The 23259-nt window shown below is 36.8% G+C and overlaps 1 protein-coding gene across 1 annotated transcript in view; it reads left to right on the plus strand.

Moving 5' to 3' along the window:
* LOC139733222 (adenylosuccinate synthetase isozyme 1 A-like) overlaps positions 1-23259 on the plus strand; it is a 45428-nt gene that overhangs the window by 12874 nt on the left and 9295 nt on the right. The window contains exons 2-4 of the mRNA XM_071644061.1: positions 10907-11009; positions 14327-14440; positions 15053-15116. Coding sequence (XP_071500162.1) covers positions 10907-11009; positions 14327-14440; positions 15053-15116 — 281 coding nt within the window. The remainder of the gene's footprint in view (positions 1-10906; positions 11010-14326; positions 14441-15052; positions 15117-23259) is intronic.

Here is a 23259-nt window from a genome sequence, read left to right on the forward strand (position 1 = left end):
CGTCCTTCCGTCCGTCCGTCCGTCCTTCCGTCCGTCCGTAATGAATTTTGTGGACAAGGTAACTATCAAAACCTGTTGAGGTATCCTAATGAAACTTGGCATGTATGTGTATTAGGGGGTGAAGTTGTGCCTATCAACTTTTGGGTGCACATGCTCAAGGTCAAAGGTCAAAAGGTCAAGGTCAAATACATAAAATTTCACTATTTCCACCATATCTATTGAATGCCTGAAGATATTTTCTTGAAACTTAGTGTATACATGTATTACCCAATTAAGATTCTCTGGTGAAAGTTTGAGTCATGAGGTCAAAGGTCAAAGGTCAAAAGGTGAGGGTCAAATACATAAAATTTCACTATTTCCACCATATCTATTGAATGCCTGAAGATATTTTCTTGAAACTTAGTGTATACATGTATTACCCAATTAAGATTCTCTGGTGAAAGTTTGGGTCATGAGGTCAAAGGTCAAAAGGTCAGGGTCAAATACATACAATTTCACTATTTCCACCATATCCATTGAATGCCAGAAGATATTTTCTTGAAACTTAGTGTATACATGTATTACCCAATTAAGATTCTCTGGTGAAAGTTTGGGTCATGAGGTCAAAGGTCAAAGGTCAAAAGGTCAAGTAAAAATATTAAAACTTCTTTTTTTTTTCCGTACCTTGGAAAATTGTTCAAGGTATCTTATGAAACATAGTGTATACATGTACTGACTGGAAGTGATTATCGAGAGAATGTAGGGTTCATGGGGTCAAAGGTCAGGGGTCAAAGGTCAAGTGCAACACTTCAAAATTTTACTATTTCCCTCATATTTATGCAATGCCAGCAGGGTTATTTTTTTTTTTACACTTGGTGTATGCATGTGTAACCTAATAGAAATTCTCTGGAAAGTTTTTTTTTTCTTCTTTTTTTGCCCAAAAGGTCAAAGATCAAGTGAAAGTGCTGAACTAACTTTTTCCTCCATATCTCGGAAGTGGTTCAAGTTATCTTGAGACTTAGTACATATTATGCATGTTCTACCTGAAAGTGATTATCTTATGAATTTTAGGGTCAAGGGCCAGATGAAAATGGTAACAATTTACTATTCAATTCAGAAATTGCACTTTTTCTCCACACCTGTACCGTGAAAATTACTCAATGCCTAAATGTATGAATAGGTCAAAGTCAAGTTAAAGTCCTTAAATCCCTAGATACATGCTCTCCTATTCATCCAATTAAACCTAGGTCAAGGAAGGTGAACATTCAACACATTTGTGACAAACTTGTCATTTCAATATTTTGCCAATTTCGTGAAAATGTAATCACACATTGTCCACATGTACTATCTAGACCTATTGGGAAAATCATGCATTATGGCGGAGGCATACCAGTCGCCAAAGCGACATTTCTAGTTTCCTATCTTTTTTTAAAATTTCTTGTGCAATAAATAATGCAAGTTTTACAAAAAAAAGATATTAATCTGTAAAATGTACATGGGTGGGGGGGGGGGGGGGGGGGGGGGTGTACATCCATAGAAAACAAGAAAATAAGTTTGCAATTCATTTAATGGTTTTTTTTTTAGGTTGTCATTGTTGACCGGTAAATTTTCTGTTCGGACTGGTAAAAAATGGTAAAACGGAGCATTTACCGGTCCGACAGAGACAGGTTGGACCGGCAGAAAAAATGGGTTAGTGTGCAGCCCCAGTGGTTAACGGTGTTCTTTTGGACTTACTGGCCATGGGGGTGTATTGTTGGTTTACCTTACCCCCTTGGTGAGTGTGCAAGGTTACCTTTGCAACTTCTTCTATTGTGTATTGTCATTTTATAACGATCATCATATAAAAGAACCTGCTAGGGGCTTACTTCAATACCGAGATCAATAAAAAGAAGGTGAAGGTAATTTTTTGTTTTGTTTACTTTGTTTATTGAGTGTCTGGTTGCTGGCTCACTCGTTCCTACAGCCAGTAGTGACACAGTTCAGGAGAGAATAAAAGTTGCAATTATTAGTGCCATGGGTATTGAGCAGCTTGGGCACAAAGATCTATAGCTATTTGAATTGCAATTTTAGTGTTGGTGGGGGTGTAGGTGTGGGGGACCCAAAGTTGGTCAAAAGATAGAGCTCTACATACTATACGTGTGTAGTCTTCTGTTAGCTATGTGTACAAGAAACTGTTTGGCATGGGATGTGGATGTTAATACTTGTGTTGTTTGTGGTTACAGAAGAAAATGAAATGGATGATCTTTTTGTGGGGGGGGGGGGGGGAGGGCTAACAGTTTGAAATGGTTCATTCTCTTGATGAACAATTCAAAAATAAGAATTTGTGAATTTTGAGCCTTCCATTCACACTGAAGATGGAAGTGATAAAGGTAGAAATAGTTTTCAAGTTTTGCTGCTGTAATGCACCACATTCTTATACACTTGGCTCAGTAGTCTAAGTACTGTAAATGCAGACATTTTTGCCGTGCATTGATTTTCGCATATTTCATGTCACTTTTGGCTAGCGTGAATTTTAAAATGTGAGAAAATATCTAGCTGCAATTTTCTCTGCTCATTTTGAACCTGGTTGACAATTGCACAATGCAGATATTTAAGAACCATGAATATGCATGTTTTTGAGCTGCTCAGCGTCAAGAATTAATCGCGCAAAAATAGTGATGTTTACAGTAGTCTACTATATTTGTAGGCTGCACCAACGGCCATGATGTCACACCAGCATGTTTCGTGATTGGCAACGGGGAGGATTCAAAACACCAGGTAGAAGTCATATCTATTATAATTACAAATTTCATGATTTTTCTGCGTTGCAAAATGTTGACAGTAAACTTCCTGCTGAGTTACAAAATGTTGGAAAATGGCACACTGGTCTGAACATTTTCCTGGCAATGCTCTGGGTGGCATATTGGTAAAACTGCTGGTATAGATTGATGTGACATACAAAATGTTACATTCATTGAACATTCTGTGTAACATTTTATGACGGTCATTAAAGTCAGACAATATGGAGAAGCGTTTTATTGGCAGTGTACACTGTATAACGTAGCAACTTTGGCAGATAGGTACATAAACATACTGTGAATTTACTCTGTATGTACAAATGTACGTGTTAGTGGGCCTGTGTCTACAATGTACTTGCGTGTAGTGTATGTCTGTTTAACCCGTTGAGGACGAGTCCCGAGTATACTCGGGCAGGTGTCTATGGGAAATGCGTGTTGTAGCAAAATCAGTCCGTCCTAAACGGGTTAATTGTGTTGCTTTCCTGTTATACTGTAGGTTCTTAAAAAAATACTTGTGTGACGTACAGTTGCAAGGTGATTGAAATGTGTCTGTTAACCATCACATGTTGATACATTGGTGTATTCCATTGCTTCCACCTGTGGTGTTAAACCATACATCTTGATATAATTTGTTTTTGTAAATCAGTCAGAATATCCCCTTCAGTTCTTGTTTCTTTGTTTCCATGAAGGTAAATTAAAAACAACAAAAAATATATACTAAAGAACTTTTCTAGCTTTAAACATATGTGACCCGCTACAACAAAAGGATCCTAAAGTCGCTGACGGGCGAGCCAAGCATGGCCCAGAAAAATTTTATTTTCAGGCCTTTTCTTTGATCATTTAGCTTCGAAATTTCGGCAGATGATAGAAGATACATTAGACTACAAAATTATGTTAAAAACAGAAATCCGAACGTATTGACAGATTTTGGTGATTTGACTTCAAACTCGATTTTCTCGGCTCACCCTAGCGACTGTAGGATCCTTTTGTTGTAGCGGGTCACATATCAAGTGTTCAGACCTCCAAACTGTTCTGAACTTAGTGGAGAGTTGTTTGAATTTTATCGCTTACAGTTAATTGTCAATATCATGTGGATGTTACCCATGATATATTGATGCGAGATTCCACCTTTGTGTGAAAAATGCAACTTGTATTTCTGCACAAAATTGTTTCAAGCCAAGTTTTCCTAAATGTTTTTTCTTTGTTTGTTTGTTTGTTTGTTTTTTAAATATTATTACCTGTTTCCTGTACCCGCCTCAACCCCCCCCCCCCCAACATTGCACTGTGGTGGTCAGTGCAGGAACATGTGACTGGGTCAGACTGACATGATATATGAAGGACCAGGGTCCCATTTCATAAAACTTGTTATCAATAGCAACTGCCACATTTCTCTGACATATTTACTCTCAGCAAGTGAGGTGCAAGAATTTCAGTAGCTTATAACAACTATCGTAACTTGTCATTAATAACAAGTTTTATGAAACGGGGGCCCACGTCATACTGAGTCCTTGGTAACCATGAAAGTGCAGAGTGAGTCAAGTACAGTGACTTTTTATCATGGAAAAGGGATGGGTTGCATGCAACTATGTATAAGCTGTGGAAGTCAAGTTTGTTGGACAGTGTCTTCCTTGGTACCATTTAGGTGACCTTTAACCTTTTCCTGAACAGCTTGATGTCTTTCCTGTCCTTCTATGGTGTCCACTAATTGGGGAAGATGTTGAGTAATTGGTCATCAGTCTTGAACTCCCCGAGATGTGACACACTGGCCGAGTACCACGATAATGATGTTAAGAGATAGCGGCATGCTGGAAAAGGTTTACGGGTCATTGAAGGATTGGTTCGGACTTTGTAAATGTTGGTTGCGCAGGAACACCATGGTGTTTTGGCATTCCTTACGATGTCTGCTTTGTGTTTGTTTGGGTTGTTTATTTTCATGTTGAGGATTTTCTCAGGGTGTGTATAAATCCTTTGCTTTGTTCATGAAGTCTGCACCATGAAGCAAGTACATGTATAGATAATTAGGTGATACGCTATCAGCGTATCACCTATTGTGATTGCCAAAATTTCTCTTTTTTTTTATTCTTCTTTCTTTCTGCCACATTTTGTGTCGTCAATATCTCAACAATGACATTACAGAATAACATGACATTTTCAGTCAACATGTCTCATGACAAAATCTAGCCACAATAAGGTTTTCATGACAGTAACATATCTATGACGTCATCTAGGCGCCATTTTGTGATTTTCGGACCTTGTCACATGATCGATCATAACTTCATAACTGGATATCATTTCTGTATCATTTTCGGTGGACATAAAGTTCAGGTCACGCTCTATCTTACTTTTTAACGCTAGTTACCCAGGTCTTCATTACGCGCGCGTTTGCGCGCGTCAAAATTTTAAAAGGCTCAAAACGACTTCCCAATGGGAAATCTCGAAGTTTCAGACAATTTTAAGCGTTTCAAACATTTTCTCGCGTGCGCGTCCGTCCGCGCAATTTCGCGCGCAGAGGGCGTAAGCAACATGAAAATGCATTTTTTTTGACTGATTTGGATTCCTGATACTTTGAGTAACAATATCCATTGATTTCCGATCGATGTTGACCTATAACAAAGAAATGCACTGGCGTCAAAGTTGAAATTCCGCGCGCGCGTCTTTCTGCAAATATAGTGAAAAAACATGTCTTTGTTTATTTCGGCATAGCTCTTTAAATCGTCCATTGACCCTATATTTCTATTGCATATTACAAAAGCATATGAATTGGAAATAATGTTTCAAGTACCAATATTGCCAGGAAAACTCATGACGTCATCATATCATCATCTGAAATCAAAAAAGTGGAATTAATTTTTTTGAGGTACTGTTTCTGTCATTCATTTACTCGTATCTCTGTTGTTTAAGCTCAATATTATCCCAAATTCAGATATGTTGTACTTTGAACATTTGCCTTTTAAGTCCATATCATGCTTTTGATTTTTGATGACGTCATCATACCTTAAATTGTGATTAAAGGTAAAGACGCAAAATCGGACAAGTTTACGTGTATTGTCTATGGGAGGTGAGGTTTTTTTAAACCATGCATTGACTTAACAACGTTTAAGCACCTTTATCTCAGCTGATTTTGTTTCATTTCCTCTGAAACTTAAGTATGTTGTAGCTGTGACAATAAGCTGCAGTAATCATGCATTTTATTCTTTGAAATCTCCTCATGAGGTTGACAATTTTGCAATTTAAAACTGAAAATGAGAATGGAATGTGGACGAAACGATTCCTGATTCATCTTTCACGTACATAAATCTACGTTCCTCTAATTTTCTCGTCGAGACGTATGGCCGAGTGGTTAGAGGCGTCGTCTCAAAAACGTGAGGTTGCACACGTACGGGTTCGAACCTCACAAGAGCACGAAAGAAAATAATTATTTTTTTAATTTGTTTTTTCTTCAATGGAGTACTACACCTTCGTCCATGTAGAAATCACGTTCGCATGTAAACACAACTATACGCACACACTCACATAGTATCCCTTTGTTTTGCGTTGGAGACTGCATTACTTCGACTGCTGCAAAATTTTGCAGGCTGGGCTTTTCAAACTGATTTAAAATATTGTAATAAAATGAAATTTGTTCATATCAATTCAGTAACACAATGTAGTCGTGGTTACTTTGTGCTGATTTATACATGGAACAAGCTATACATTGTAAAAAGGTATTTGAATTGTTCCTTTAAGTCAGTCTTCTGTATTGATGATTATTTGTCAATTAGTGGTTTTTGTGGAGTTTCAGATAGTGATAAAAAGTATAGATGATAAGTACAGCGATAATTCCTACAGTTAGTTCAAAGTTGTGTTACAGAGGTTTGATACATACATTTAGCATTGTGTGTGTGTGTACGTGTGTATACAGGTTGGCCATATGACACATTCTAGACAATTAATCTTAATTAATTAGCAAACGTGATCAGCTATGGAACTGAATATGGTACTAATGTATGATGTTAATGATTCTAATTAAACTGTGACGAGTTTAAAGGGATAGCTTAACTGTGTGTAAAAATAAAGCAATTATAAGGAAATTTTAGGGGAATTTGATAACCATGCCTATAATAATTTCATACAGGTACTAATAGCTGCCTCATGTTCATGTGATCGATCGTCATGTCAATAGCAAACTGACAACGTACGATGAATATGTTATACATTGAACAACTTTCAAGTCCATATCGTTATTTTCTAATATGATGACGTCATCATGCTAGAAGGTGTGGTTAAAGGCGAGATATCGAAATCAGCGAAGATTGTACGTTATGTCTATGAAAGGGGATTTTTGTTTTTTATCCATGCATTGACTCGATAACGCTCGAGCACCTTTACCTCACTTGATTTTGATTTCCTCTGAAACTTAAGTATGTTGTAGCTGAGACAATAAGCTGCAGTAATCATACATTTTATTATTTTTTTTTTAATCTTCTCACCAGGTTGAGTATTTTGCAGCATAAAACTGAAAATGAGAATGGAAGATGGACGAAACGATTCCTGAGTCATCTTTCACATATAAGTTTACGTTCCTCATATTTTCTCGTCGAGACGTATGACTGAGAGGTTAAAGGCGACGTCTCAGAGACGTAAGGTTGCACACGTGCGTGATTAAAGGCAAGGTATCAAAAACCAGCCGATTATAGGTTTTATGTCTGCGGGACGTATTTTTCCCAAGTTGCCAGAAATGGCATAGCGACCTCAGTCGTTACAAGGCCGCTTTTCCGTCTATCAATGCAATAGATGTTCACACGGCCACGTTTAATAGTTGAGTGGGCATTGACTTTCCCCCTGTTATATCTATACATTGTTGTGTGTATTTTTTTTTTTGTCTTACCATTTCCGTGGATGACCCGTGGCCGAGTGGTTACAGAAACGGTTTGGCATGCACGCTCAATATATTTTCAAGGTGCCTATATCACATTCTTTTCTTTGTCGATCGCAGATGACCGTCATCTGATCACCACAAGCGTATCACCTAACTCGTCCTCAATGTGACGAGTTTTCATGTCTCGTGTGATGTTTGGTTTTCTATCAGAAGCACTTCATTAATGTTGACAAATCTTGATGCTGTACAAACAAAGATTGGACCCATGATAACCCCAAAAGCTATTGAGATGCCTGCAAAGTTTGGAAGAAAAAAAGTAATGTAAATGAGCAGTAATAGTGCAGAGTAAAGTCTCCACTGCTTAATTGGGATGACTTGAGACTGTAGACTATTTACTTTGTTGTCTTGGCAACAGATTCTTATCTGCTACTTAATATTCCCACTAACATGTGATGTCCTCATTCATTTATTTATGAACATTTTTTTTTCAATACCCATGGCTGCATGTTTGTGAACATTCATCCATTTTTTCCCATTTTGTAAAGTTAAAAATGTTTTTATTTTGTTGGAATATTTGATAGAAAAACATGATATTCATTTTGCAGGGGTATATTTGATGAAAAATCATGTGTCGGTTTGCCTGTATCACCCTATAAGTATGATAAATATAAGATGCCTTGCATACAATTGTATGTTGTCCAGATAGTGCCCAGTCAGGGTAGTGATCCTGTATTAAACGCTGAGGACTTTACCCTGAAAACCAATTCAGCGGAGACGTCTTTGGTGGATTGCTACAGGTGAACAAATAGCAGGTAACTTGGGGGTTGGGATGTAACGTCTTTGAAGACACTCGATCGCATTAAATCTGTGTTTATCCAGCTCCGCAAGAAGCCGTCTTTACCTGTCCTGCCATCAATACAAGGCAGCTCGGCAGCACTATTGAGCAGGTATACAGTCGTCTCTCATCCCAGAGACAGCATCTAAATGTCATCTGTCATTCATACTAGTGGATGGGTAATCGTCTGCCCTTTACCAGCGGGAGATGTTATGATAAGGACCAAGTGTGACACGTTAGCAGTGGGGTCTAAAGTGGCATTTGTTTGCTGTATATCGTGGGTAACTCTCTTGCCAGCCTTTGCTAATGGTGCCTTTTAATCTATCACTGTTGCTCTAAACTGCCTTAAGGACCAGGTTGAGAGTTTAACCCCTGCGCATGTACATTGTAATATATTCTTGAATAGTTGGAGCGGAAAATTCAAAAAGCAGCTGTGTCAGCAACTACAGATCTTAATAAAGTTTAGCAAAAGAGATATGGAGAGTACCAGAGGAAATTATGTCACCAAGTCTTGATTTTGACAAGTTACAGACAGACAGACACACACTTATACTCGCACACTTGCACATACACACAAGATCGATTAATAAACAAATTATCTGTCAAGATCCGTGTACTAGGATACTGATATGATGGGCACATTGTCAGAAGAAAAATGTTTGTTTGCAGTGTGTGTGTGTGTGTGTGTGTCAGTAGAAATCAAATTTCGCAATGTACGGAAATACAACCGTAGTTCTTTGATGTGTTCTTCCAGCTCATTTGGAAACAAAAACTTGAACTTCAAATCATAACTACTCCAGTGTGAATTTTGACTTTAATCGTTCGTCTTAGCAAGGTAATTAAAATGATAGGTCTTCTAATTCAAAGTGAAATATATATAAAGAGTTGAACATAATATATCGTACCTTTATTATTTTTTTTTTGACTTGTAGAATGTATGCAATTTTCCAATCGACTTTGATTGGTACGACTTGTGGTAATACATTGATGCTGACACATGAGATTTACCAAGAATATTATGATGGAAACATGAAATTAATTTGATATAATTTGTGGTTTCATATTTTCAACACATATGACACATGTAATGAGAATAGCAGCTGTGGTAAAAGATAATATAAGACAACCCCTCCCCCTTTAAAAACAGAAAAAACTCATTTATCAATAAATCTAAAATTTTTAAGCAATGCCCAACCATTGATATATTAGTGTTTCCTCATAAAATGCAGTGATGAGCAATCAACCCATATAAATTAGCAGCTGAATGGCAGTAATTGTGCCTGGCATTCATGCATTGCAACCATCCCCTCCCCTTCAAGTGCAGTCCTCCCTCCACCCCCCCCCCCCCCCCATCAAAATTGGTTCTTTTGTTAATTCAGGCACTCCCACGCACTGCAGTCCCATGTGTATTGGACGACAGATTAAAAGGGATTTCTCAATTCCCCCCTACCCACGAGCAAGATATGTGCAAGGTTCTCAGAACTCGGTGGTGCCGGCAAACCGGAAACGGGTGTATTTGCCTAAAAAGCGCAGGGAAATTGGCTGCCTGCAGCACGCGATCGTGTGATTGATGAAGTAGATCTGCTCGCGGATAGGTGGAAATCTTTGAAAGCCCTTGCAGTAATATTCTTTAATGATGAGAGTGGGCTGGGAGATTCCGGCTTATGCATGTTTACTCTATATATTCCATCTCGAACATAATGAGAAATAATGTTTACAGATGCCTCCAAAATTTAAAAAGGACTTGTTTTGATAATTATAATTCAGCCTTCTCAAACTTGAGACCTCCCTACAAACCTGTTTTTGCTGTTCTCCTTTGATGAGACACTTTGGTGTTTATGCTAGATTAGCGAATATGGAGATATGTCAAGTACTGAGACTGTGCTTTGTCTGCCCGTAGCAATTGCTCATCTGGCTTTTTATTAATGAATATTCAATATTAAATCTGATGCTTTGAGAAGCAACATTTTACAGTTTTGGCTCATCCCAAGGATTTGTTTTGGCTTGTGCACACACAACAGCTGTGTTATTGTTATCATTGCCATTTTGTATTATACTAAATTCTCCCTTTCAGATTTTTTTTTCAGTCATGCTCCACTTACTTCTGCAGGAACTAAGAGCTTTACATTTACTATGTATTGAATGAGATATTTCTTTTGAGTACTCCTTACTTTTTTTTGAATGGCAATGTGTAAGAAAAGAAATATTTTGCAAGATTGTATCTTGTAATTCCACTGCTACTAATGCTACATCTGATAAATTTCTACATACATTATTATTGAAGTCAATATTATCAATAATTTGACGTTTAACTCTGGTGTTATTTTCTTCTTATTTTTACTCTTTTTTTCTCTGCTCACCTTCTGTTCTTCTCTCTTTCCCCCTCTGAATTGTTTTCATTCCTTCCTTCTAACTTGAACTGCGGACTTGGTGACTTGGCACGTGATGAAATCGCAGGGAGGAAACAACGCTGGCCACACTGTTGTCGTCGGCGACAAGGAATATGACTTCCATCTGCTGCCCAGCGGTATCATACATCCCAACTGTACATCGGTCATAGGTATGTCTTATCAAGGAGGGAACATCTCTTTAAAAATACCTCCTTGGTCTTATCAATAATATACCTTTGGGTGCTTTGAGTACTGACTGGCACAGTAAACCCCATAGCATTGTACACACTGTCCAAAGTCTCTGGTACAAAAAGTGTTAAAGGCATAATTTACCATTTGCCTATAAAAACAAAACCTAGTTTTAATGCTTCATAATAGTTCTAAAATTCGAGTTAGGGAACCAAACAACCAATGTAGAAATTTGAATCAGTATAATTAATGTTAAGTATTGTTACATAAACAAAATATGAACAATAGTTATAATAAACATGGTCCGATAAACCGCGTACAGTTATGGTTCATTGAGAAAAATGGTGATTACATTTTAGGCTTTATTGCAAAATTTGTAGAATGTTTTGTGATACATTTGTACAACTGACCTACATATATTCATCAAATGTGATATCTCAAACATTTCTTTTTTAAATCAACGGTAAACAGTACCTAAACCTTATGCATCATTTTAAAGTACTTGCCTGAGAATTCAACATACGTGTGTCTGTCATACCTGATACAAATGTCGTAAGGAAGGAAAGTGTCAGTGAAACCTGTAGCTTGTCCTGTGACTCTGATTCAGCTTTAGATTCTCTTTCATGGTCAATAATAAACATGGGAATTTACATAACTGATCAATGAATTATGGTACAATGCACTGGATAAAATGGAAACAACTTGGTTCAATAGCACAATGTCCCTGTAACAGTAATGGTACCGTATCAAGAATATCTAAATATAGAGGACAGGCTCTTGAATGAATGAACTGTAGATACTTGATGTTATCACCTGATGTTTAATATACAAGTGATACATCATTAGCACTTTTGCTCTCGCAAATACAGCTCTGCTGCGCGAGATCCAAAAAGTGAATTTCATTCTGCATCATTAGGGTGACGATACAGACTTTCATCATTGTCATGGAAATGCTATCAATGTGAATTTCATATAGGAAGTCCAGTGCAGGGATTTAATAAATATCATCCTTACTGTAATAATGTATATTAGTTATTATTGTTCATTTTGTATGAGGTAGGATAGCACCTATAGGATGGGGTGATCTTTTTGGAAGCGTCAAATTTCACAGAAATGGTAATTTCTTTGTGCAATGTTCATGTTACATGCAGTCAACTGAAATGTATATTTGCCTGTGTAGACAGACCTATAAACTAAATTACTTGTAGTATTAATTTTTTTTTTTTTGTTGTACACTGGTGTGCTGGGCACAAACATACAAAGGAATACATGCACTTCGCTGCCATTAACTGTGACTAGATGTGATTTTTTGTTTTGTTTTGTTTGCAATGGATGATTGAGTGTTGTTGTTTTTTTCCCCCTCACTGGGATATTTATTATTCTCCTTCATCTGTACACGTACAACATACACTCAGCAAAAAAAGAAGAAAGTAAATGCTTTTTCAAGTTTAGATTTCTCATAGAATATTTGGCTGAAAGCTAATGTATTATATACCATATTGAAGGTAATTTAATTGGCTATCAACCTGGTAGATCATCAAAAAGGGAAATCTCACGCATGAGTAAACACCATTGTTTTTCTCTTCCAGGGCACAAAAGTAAAAATTGCAAAACTGAACAATTTGCCATTCATGTGTATGTGCTCTTCCATAGAACAATAAGAACAAACAACAGATTTCACACAAAAAGAAACATGAATTAAGTTGCAAAAATAAACCTTTGATCTCTATGATATCTTTAAAGACCAAAAGATCATTGAAAGCTAAAAATAAAGGGGGAAAATAAAGCATCTTATGTCAAATCTAAATTCAAATTAAATGAGAGAAGAAGTAATAATTAACAAAAATGGTAGAAATTTAAGGTTTTTTTATAATTTGGAAATTGTAAATAATGTTTGGTTCTTGAAATTGTCACATGGATTCGTAAATCACTAGATTGAAATAAATAGATAAAGAAATTCTGCTCATTTAACCATCTTTATGCTTATTATTCCCTTTGTCATTTGAAGTTTGACTTGACAGAAAGTTTTTGTTTTTCCCTTTAGTTTCCCACTTTGTTTTCTTAGAGGTTATAAAGAGATAAAGAGAACAAAAACTTATTTTTCCTATTTTATTTATGTCTCTCATTGTGTTAAACTGGTCTTTTGTTGTCAATGTTATTATGAAGGGCATTTGCAAATAAAAGAGAACTTGTCAATTTTTGCAATTTTTAATTTTGTGCCTTGGGAGGACAAAATCGAATGTGCTTACTCATGCGTAAAGTTTTCTTTCTAATTAACCTATTAGCTTAATAGGCAATTAAATCACCTTTAATATGGTATATAATACATTGATTTTCATACAAATCTTTGAGGAAAAATTTGACCTCGAAAAAGTGTTTACTTTCTTTTTTTGCTGAGTGTATTTCAAATAGCATCATACTTTTTTCGAATTCAATACAATATACATCAAGAAAAAAGGTGTCTAAAGAGACACCATTTTTTCTGAAACACTTGCAACTTATGATAATTTCTTGCAATAAATTTCTCTTTATCATAATATTCCCTTATACTATATTTACATAAATCAAAACGAGGTATTATTTTGTCTTATTTTACAAACATAAATTTCATATCTCACAAGCATGGTAATACAATTCAATGCCGAATTGTTAATACCCCCAAAACCAAATAATTTATTATCCATCGTAAAAAAATGCTATTTCTAACCCCGTGTTAACATTAATCCATTCTCTTACTTCAACCCACAATCTATCAACATATTGACACTCACTCGAAAAATGTATTAAAGTCTCAACATACACATTACAAAATAAACATTCTTTTCTCTCAACCAATCCAATTCTATTCAACATCTTATTTGTATATAAAATTCTATTAAGTATTCTAAACTGAAACCATCATAAATTAACATCTTCCGTGCTCTTGAATGGGGCCAACGAAAAAGATTGCCATTTCTTTTCTTCAAGTTGTATCAGTTGTCACCATTTTAAAAATCCTTTACATTGTACATTGTTTCTATTCTTTAGCAAAACAGCATAAATATGTGAACATCCTTTACGATGTTTTACAACCAATTTTAAAATATCAGGTATAATTCGTTGACAAAACTTTTCCATATTATTCATACTTCCATCACAACCTGCTTTTTTAACCGCATGACATATTCCAAAATAATCTAAAAAATTAACGTCAACATCTTAAAGGCAGTAAATGATAATACATTTCCTTCTTCGTCTAACAAATCATTAACAAAATATGATTGAATGTTGTTTACAATGTAATCCTGGAATCATGCAGGCAATGGCCTGGTCGTCCACTTACCAGGGCTGTTTGAGGAGGCTGAGAAGGCTCTTACAAAGGGACTGAATGGATGGCACGAAAGGCTCCGTATCTCGGACAGGGCCCATCTTGGTGAGAAGTTGACCCTCAGTGCTCTTTATTTCCATTGACATTTGTCTTCATGATTTCATTCTTGAAATTAAGTCTTCTGCTCATCATCTTCCATAATCCATTTCTGAATGAGACATGACAGTATCTTATATTCTTCTTCTTTGTTTGTTTTTAATGGAAGAAAAGTAGGCTTCATATTTTTGGTCTGCCATATTTATCCCTTTCTGGCAACTGATTATTTAGAAATGGTGTTTGCTGAGGGTTACTGTCAAGATGAAAGTGAAAAATATAACATGATATATAATATTCATTGAAAACAGCTTAAGTTTGGGTATTTGTCAGCACATACGTGTATAATTCTGTCAGGAATCCAAGCATCTTATATCAGTGGAAGAGTTTGTTTTGTGCATGTGTGTGTATGTGTGTGTATGAGTGTTTGTTTGGGTTTTTTTTAATCTTCTGAAACTACATTTGTACCAATCCCCTATTTCCAAAGTACTCTCCATTGTTCTTACTGCTATTTCTCAGCATGTTTACACAGTTTTACAGACCGTTTGACAGTTCTTTTTTTTTTTCTCTGTGTAGCAGCAATGAGAATTATTATTGATATATCTTTTTTTTTTTTTTTGTTAGTGCTGGATTTACATCAGCAAGTAGATGGCTTGCAAGAGCAAGAGAAGTCTAAGAACAAGTCAAGGTGAGTTATTTTCTATGCCATGTATATGCTACAACTTCTATTCATAACACTTACATGAATATAGATTTGTGGGACAAGGTTAGGCTTTAGTTTTGTTTGTGAGAATCGGTGCCTTTCTTTGAAGTCTTTCTTTTCTTTTGAATTTCTTGGGTTTTTTTTTTGGGGGGGGGTTTTGGGGGGAAGGGGCATTTATTAAAAGAGTCTGCTTCAGAGATGTTACTCAGTTCTTCTCTTACAGTAGAGAAGAATAGTATGGTGGCTTGGATGTGTTTTGAATTTAATGCACAAAATCATGTATCACGTTCAAGCATGCACCCCTAACCTTGATCTCTTTATGCCATACGTTAAGTTCACACAATGGTGCAAATCTTAAAGATTAGATTTGAAACTTTTAAAGTTTTAAACTTCCATGATTAGCTTGTAGTTTATGCCCATGTAGATGCATTTGAAAGTGAGCAATGTTTAAGGTTGGTCAATGATTAAAACTTAAGAGATTCGTATTGTTTGCACTCTACCCACAAGCTGTGGGGCGTCCCCACCTTTTTTTTTAGAATCATGTGGAAACGATGATCAACAAACTATAAAGTTATTTAAATTCAGGAAATTCTTCTGTCGAGATGTTTTCATTGCAACTGATTGACAAATTGCCCTATATCGACGTAAATAAGACTAGTAAGTTAGCGTAACCTCTCCAGTTCATATTAGCTTCCAGGTTAACCCCCAGTGAGTGAGTGGAGTGCGTAGTTGCTGTATTGTCTCACATTATCAGATCCCTCACAAGTGCTGAAAGTGTGTGTTTCTCCCAGTTCTGTGTGTTTGTCACCAAGTGGGACTCCCACTTGAGAAAGTATAATCTTGAAGATTAGGTGTCGTGTGGACACTCACTCTTTCCAGTAATGATTAGCTGCCATCAATGATTAGCCTCTGTGTGAATGTAGCTATAGTAAGTTGACCTGATGTTGGTGGAGTTAAAGTGTAAGAGAGAGAGAGCAAGAAAATGAGATCAAGATACCAGTATTCATAGCAGTAAGTGGCTATGTTTCTATCCCCTTGTCCAGGGATAGCTGATTTTTTTTTTCTTGTAAAACATTTTAAACTTTTGCACAGTATTTTAGGACACCCTATGGCCACTTTTTCACAACTTGTACATGATACGATGGTATAAGCTTTTTGCAGCTTCAGCACTGACTGAACTAATTAACAATTTAAACCCCTCAGTCCATTTACCATTCTGTCCGGTATCTATTCAACCCATGACATTTTGAGCCATTCGTATTATACAGTGAACAGCGCAGTAAGTTTGTCCCTTCTTTTTTTTTTCACTTGGAAGTAGGCAAGAATGCCTTTTGCCAGTGTGAGTAGCGCCTGGAAATTGTTCTCACTGTGTCCCGACAATATAGGTCACGCACGAGTCATCTGTCGACCACTTTAAAGGCTGAATGGGCAATCGGAAGAAAAGCTCTTGATTATTTTGGCGATAACTGCCTTTGACGTGTTATGTGAAGTGATTAAAAGGGGGAATCAGTGTGAATAAGCTGGGTTAGTTTGATTGCGATGTACGGATATGACTGGTTTTGCTTTCCTATTGCCTAGCTGCCAGAGAACCATAATGCCCCACATGCACACAAACACAGCTGTGCCAATGTAGTGAAACATTATATAGATCGCAGCAGTTACTGTATCCAGCCTAGCCTTCCTTCCAGGCAAAAACTCCATGATTCACACCTGAATGAGTTCAAGGAATGATGAAGGCAGACAAGAAAACCTGTGGCTATGGTGTGTCTTTTCAAAGCTTTATTCTACACAAAGATATTGTGCTCTGCATATATTTATTGCTGTTGTTTTTTAACTACTGTCATTCCACACCTTAATGCAGCTAAGATTGGCTTAAAGGGCTCGTATAGTTTTGGTTGAGACCTAACTTCAGGTTTTTAACACTTTGGGTGAGATAATGAGAAACCTCATATGAAATATGAAAGAGCATGTAATTCCAAGAGGAATTCAATGATTATTTGATGAAAATTGGTTATGAAATGGCTGAGATACCCAAAACAGAGCAATACTATTAAAATATGGGACCCACAATTTATTACGATCGCTTTGTTTTACCTTGTTTTTGGATGTCTCAGCCATTCCAAAACCGATTTTCTTCAAATAAACTTTGAATTCCTCTTAAAATGGCATGCTCTGTACCATTTCAGAAGTGGTTTCTTGGTATCTCGCAAAAAGTTAAAAGCCAAATCCTCAGCTCTACCAATACTGTACCATCCCTTTAAATATTGAGCAGCCTGGGAGTGAGACCACATGACCAATACATAAAGGTCATTGTACAGCTTACCATGGTCTGATTCAGATATAGATGGTGAGGTATCTCTAGTAAAAACAAATAGCATGTTTCCTATCCTGCCTCTTGTAGTAAAGCTGTTTACCATTCAATACTCTCTCTCTCTCTCATACTGGTCGGTTGTCACTGGTCTACTATGACAGGTTATCAGGGGGCCAGTTCTAGTGAACATTGTTCCAGTTTTGATTTTTGTCAGTATTTGTGTTCAGAGGGTCCATATATGGAATTAAAGGACAAGTCCACCTTCACATACACAAGGATTGAGAGAATGCAGCAATATTAGTAGAACACATCAGTGAAAGTTTGAGGAAAATTGGACAATCCGTTCAAAAGTTATGAATATTTTAAGTATCTGCGCAGTCACTGCTGGAAGAGAAGACTACTACAGTGTATGATGTCACATGCGTACAACTATATAAGGAAAATAAAAAGAGAATTTCACAAAACTTTACTTTTTGAATAAAGTGCACATTTCTTCGACTTGCTACTGACGTATGTTAAGGGTAATATTATTCCCCCTGCCTTCTGAAAGAGAGAAGTCGAGTGTTCTTTTGTTATGCGAGAAAAATGGAAATATGTCGAATTTTCTTTATTCTTTCTTTATATCGTTGTAGTCATGTGACATCACAAGCTATAGTAGTCTTTTCATCCAGCCGTGTCTGAGCAGAAACTTCAAAAATTCATAACTTTTTAACGGATTGTCCGATTTTGCTCAAACTCTCACTGATGTGTTCTACTAATATTGCTGCATTCACTCAACCCACATGTCTATGAAGGTGAACTTGTCCTTTAAGTGCTAAATCCTGATTTGCTAAGATGTAAGTCCAAATACTAGAAAGTTGACCATATTGCCATTGGCATCACATATGACTTTGATGTGTGATTTAAAGCCTTCCAGCGACTTACGAAATGTGATTACTATTTTCTTTGTTTTGGGGGGGGGGGGGCGCAATATCATAATTTGTGGATGTGCAGAATTATGTTGCACTCAAGAATATGAAGGGGAATGAAAACCCAAATATACATGTGAATTGAGTGAATTCAGCAAGTTTAGAACACTGAAGTTTTAGGAAAATTCAGACAATTTGTTGAAAAGTTAGGGATTTTTAAAGTTCTTGTGCAGCCTTCACTGGATGAGAAGACTGCTACAGTTTGTGACATCACATGTTTACAGTATGTATGACAAGATAAAGAAAATATAAAAAGAATTAATTTTTTTTATCAAAAGTGCAATTTTCCTCGACTTGTTACTAGCATAGTAATGTTGTGAGTAATAGTATTCCCACTGCTTTCTGAAAGTTCTGTTAACAAATTCTAAAAAAGCAAAAATATGTTGAATTTTCCCACTTTTCTTGATGTCGTTATCCATGTGTGACATCACAGACTGTTGTAGTCTTCTCATCCAGTGATGGCGGTACTGAATCCTTGAAAATTCATAAATTTTCAGCTGATTGCCAAATTTTTTTCAAACTTTGCTGATGTTTTTTTACTATTGCTGCATTTCCTTTAATTCAAAATATTTAGGTTTCATTCTCCATACAAGACATCTTACCACACAGCTTCTCTTCTACACAAGTCTATAATGCAAAATTAATGAGACTATAAAATAATCCTGTGAAATAATCTGCGCATAGCCCTGAGTCATGCATGAGTAATTGTGCGGAACAAATCCTTCCAGTTTTCATCAAATCTCCTTGTTATTAATGTCCAAGGACTGAATATATATATACATGTATGTATACAGTGTATCTATGTTTCTTGTGTGATGATGTAAGTGAGAAAGAGAGGTTTGTGGGATTATAATGTGTATAATGTAAAGGAGGGAAGTGACATAGGGAGAGGGTTTTTTTTTTTCTTTTTTTTTTCTTTTTTTTTTTTTTTTAAGGTATAGACAGCTAGCGACAGTGGAAGGACAGCAATGAGCCGGTAATTAAGGCTGCACTAATGGAGATAGGAGAATAAGATACAAGGACAGTTGTTAGGAAGGACAGTGAGAATCAGGTAAAGGGTATTAGATTACCATTTCTAAAAAAAAGTTAACATTTAACCATCTTGCACATATTTGTGCATGATTTTGTTTGCCAGGTTTAGCAGTTGAATGTTAAATCTTTGCGATTATGTAATTGGCAAGTGCATACTTCAGTAACATTTTACAGGTTTTAGAAAACTACAATTTTTTTACAGATTTTTTTCCCCCATGTCCTGTTCTTGGCACACTAAATTACTGAGCACTGCAAAAATATTGAAAGGGAAAGTGAACTGCTGCTTGCAAGGCTTTTTGTTATTTAGGAATGATGCATACCTGTGGTACCAAAACAGAAGTGCTCTCTTCTGTCAGAGCGATTTATTAACACCTGCGATGGAGTGCATTTACGTATTAGTATTAACTTCTCCGCGGCACAGAGTATGGGTGCGAAAGAGAGATTCCGATTTCTTCTCTTTCTATGACACTTTCCTGGTCAGAGGCATAATTCCAGATTAGAAAACCCATACCTGTACCAATTTATTAACCCAGTTTTGACTTGAGGTCAAATACAACTGGTGCAGCTGGCGTAATTAATTTGACAAATTATGCACTTAGATAAGTCAAAAGGCATGGATTAGCAATGAAGAAAACCAATAACAACGGGAGCGGGAGCAGCTGGATGCTTTTGGTATCAGAAAGAGGCGAGGGAGCTCTCTAGACAGCTAATGATTGAATTCATCACTGTTGAAGGTTTCCATTTATCCCAGGCAGGTGCTCTGATCTCATTTCTAATGCCATTTCCAACTGCTTTCATAGTGGAATCTTGTTTGTGGATGTAATGTGTATGTGTGCTCCATATTCCAGCGGCTGTCTGTAGGCTGTGGACGTCTGGTATGATTTATAGATGTGTGTTCCATGTCCTTTTGTGCTACCTTTTATTGTAAGCCGTTTTTTGTGGCCATTTGTTTGTTTGTTTGTTCCCTACTAACAAATGCAAAATCTATTGTATTTATATGCCATTACCACCCTTTTCAACGATGTCGTAATTTTGCTCAGCCCAAAGTCCAACTTCATTTCTTTCTCATTCTTTCTCTTTCTGATGTTCATGTGTTTCTTTCGTTTTGTGCTACCTTGAAATGCTTATCAGCTTTGCTCTGAGTAAACATCTTTCCACGTTTCAGTGTGCTTTGGCGCCTGACGAAGAAACAAAACAAAAGTGGAGCTCACCCTGTTCACGTTAGTCATAAAAAAATGTTCACTGGTGGCGGAGGATGACACTAAACTACACTTATTTCGAAACCAGTGCTGACTGATCAACATGTGTGCATGTTTACCTGGGCGGAGGGTATCAAGTTTGTCACATGGAGCCCTGTAAGAGGGCGTTGCTCTTTTGTTAAATATGGTCATGTGACTGTCATGTGACATTGTTACAATTCAGTTTGTGCCAAGATCAAACCAAAATACCCTCTCATGTTTTTAATTTCCAAACCAAGGGCTGGTAATTCGCATGCGTACATACTCACACGCACACGCTCACACATTCATCCAAACACACATACACACAAAGTTTAATGCTGTCTATTAAATAGTCTGTATGTATAGAGTGACAGAAATACTTAGTAGATTAAGATGTGAACATGAACACTACTTCTTCTTCTTAAAAAAAAAAAAAAAAATTAATAAATAAAAAAATTTGGCAGGCCAGAACCTTTGTATTGACATAATGTATGTCCCAAATCACAGTGCCATGAAAATAAGATCTGTCTGGCATGCCATTATAATCCATGGACATGCTTAATTGATGACGCTGTTTCTCAGTTAAAAGCATTTGTTATCATGCAACATCAGTCAAGTTTGTTTCCTTATGAGTAATAATGCTTCTGACACGAAGTCACCCCGCCAGGACCGCGTCCTGTTTTGTTTTTATTCCAATTTATATCTGTTTATTTGCCTCTTTCTGTTAGCCTATGAGTTGTTAGATAATGAGTCGTTCATTATTGGTCCCCCCCCCCCCCCGCCAACATTGTCTGTGTTGTGCATCCATGTGATTGTTGTTATTTTCTTTTATTTGCAGAGGGTTTGTCTACTTGGTTTGAATGTTGCTTATTTGTCTTGATTCAAACCTAGACTTTTCAGTATGGGAGAGAAAGAAAGATAATGCGACCATGAGAGGTTTTGACAAGAATGGCATGTGAGTTCATATGGGGTTCCCACTAAAGGGGACACATAATTATGTAGTATGGTACTTTAAAAGTGGATATTTTCATGTGAGGAAGTTTTCGTGCTCGACTAGGTGAGATGAGTTTCATATGCTTTTAATTTCGCGGAATGGACACGTCAACAACTGGGACATATGGCAAACAATAATTTTCGTGTGCTTTTGTTTTTGCGCTAGTTTGTGGTTGCGCGAAATGCGCAAATTTCAACATCGCAAAAATTTTCACATTTACAGCCAGTACATTACCCTTAGCGTTGAAGATTTGGAAGGTGTTTGAATCGCCACAGCCAGCCATTCTACCAAAGAAACAGGAAGTGAAAATCAGTAATAGTCATAGCTGGGTTTTGTAATTTTTCCCCCCCCCCCCCCGTTGGGTATGTTGTGTGTGTTTTGCGAGCCATATATGAGTCATGTGAATTAATAGAGATCATGAATTATGGTTCCTGCAGCTTTTAAGTACAACTGTACATTGAACACCTCATTTAGGGTCTCTGGTGTGTATCCAGGACATGATAGAATGAGCACCAATAATTTCTGTATTTGTTTTGACTGTTTTTATAGCAGTTGACTCTACTGTTTTGTACATTGAACACCTCATTTAGGGTCTCTGGTGTGTATCCAGGACATGATAGAATGAGCACCAATAATTTCTGTATTTGTTTTGACTGTTTTTATAGCAGTTGACTCTACTGTTTTGTACATTGAACACCTCATTTAGGGTCTCTGGTGTGTATCCAGGACATGATAGAATGAGCACCAATAATTTCTGTATTTGTGTTGACTGTTTTTATAGCAGTTGACTCTACTGTTTGTATGGGAATTATTGAGTAAGGGAAGTAAAGTCACTTTGCCTTATTTTTTTTTTTTTTTTTAACATTGAGCGTGTATTTTGAGGCCTAAGTTTTTCCATAGCTTCATACTTTAATACACAATATCAGACATTCTGATATAGCATGTAGGACCGTAACATGTAGTTCAGATTTTTATACTAAAAACATTGTTAAACAATGCTTTCGAGCTATTGTTTCCTGAAATCAGTGATCAGAAATATTGGTCCACTGGGAAATTGAGAAGTCTAATGAAGACTAGCACTTCTAGGCCTTGCCACTGTTTCTCAACAGAGGAAAATTGAGATATCCTTATCTTGGTTTGGTACAACAGAGTCATAAATAACTGTATCAATATAATAGTGTCTAGTATGTGTCTGAGGTGTTAATTCATGGGAACACCTCCTAAATGTGTTTCTGCCCATAGCATTTTGCAAATGCTGCAGAATGTCATGTAGCCTTGATTGCCATGTCATGGGAGGGGTGGGGGGGGGGGAGTGGTGAGGGGTATTGTCAGCACAAATAATGAGGTGCAAGAGTTTGAAAAGGAGTGGTCCTGTCCTGGGAAAAGATGGTATTCAGACGAGTCACTTGCCCAGAGCAGGTTACTGTGGTGTGGATACCATTGAGTAGAGTGTGAAAGGTTGACAACAGTGTGCTGCTGTGCACTGATGATTATAGTATGTGCACAAATGATTATGTAACCAGCCGATGATATCAATGCACTTAAGACCAGCTAACAGCAGTTCTGTGTACATCTGGAAAGGGATCAGAGTATGCCCTGTGCA

This window comes from Diadema antillarum, unplaced genomic scaffold, assembly GCF_040938485.1.
Source record: "Diadema antillarum isolate AM-2024a unplaced genomic scaffold, OU_Dant_1.0 seq00000463_RagTag, whole genome shotgun sequence".
NCBI lineage: Eukaryota > Metazoa > Echinodermata > Echinoidea > Diadematoida > Diadematidae > Diadema > Diadema antillarum.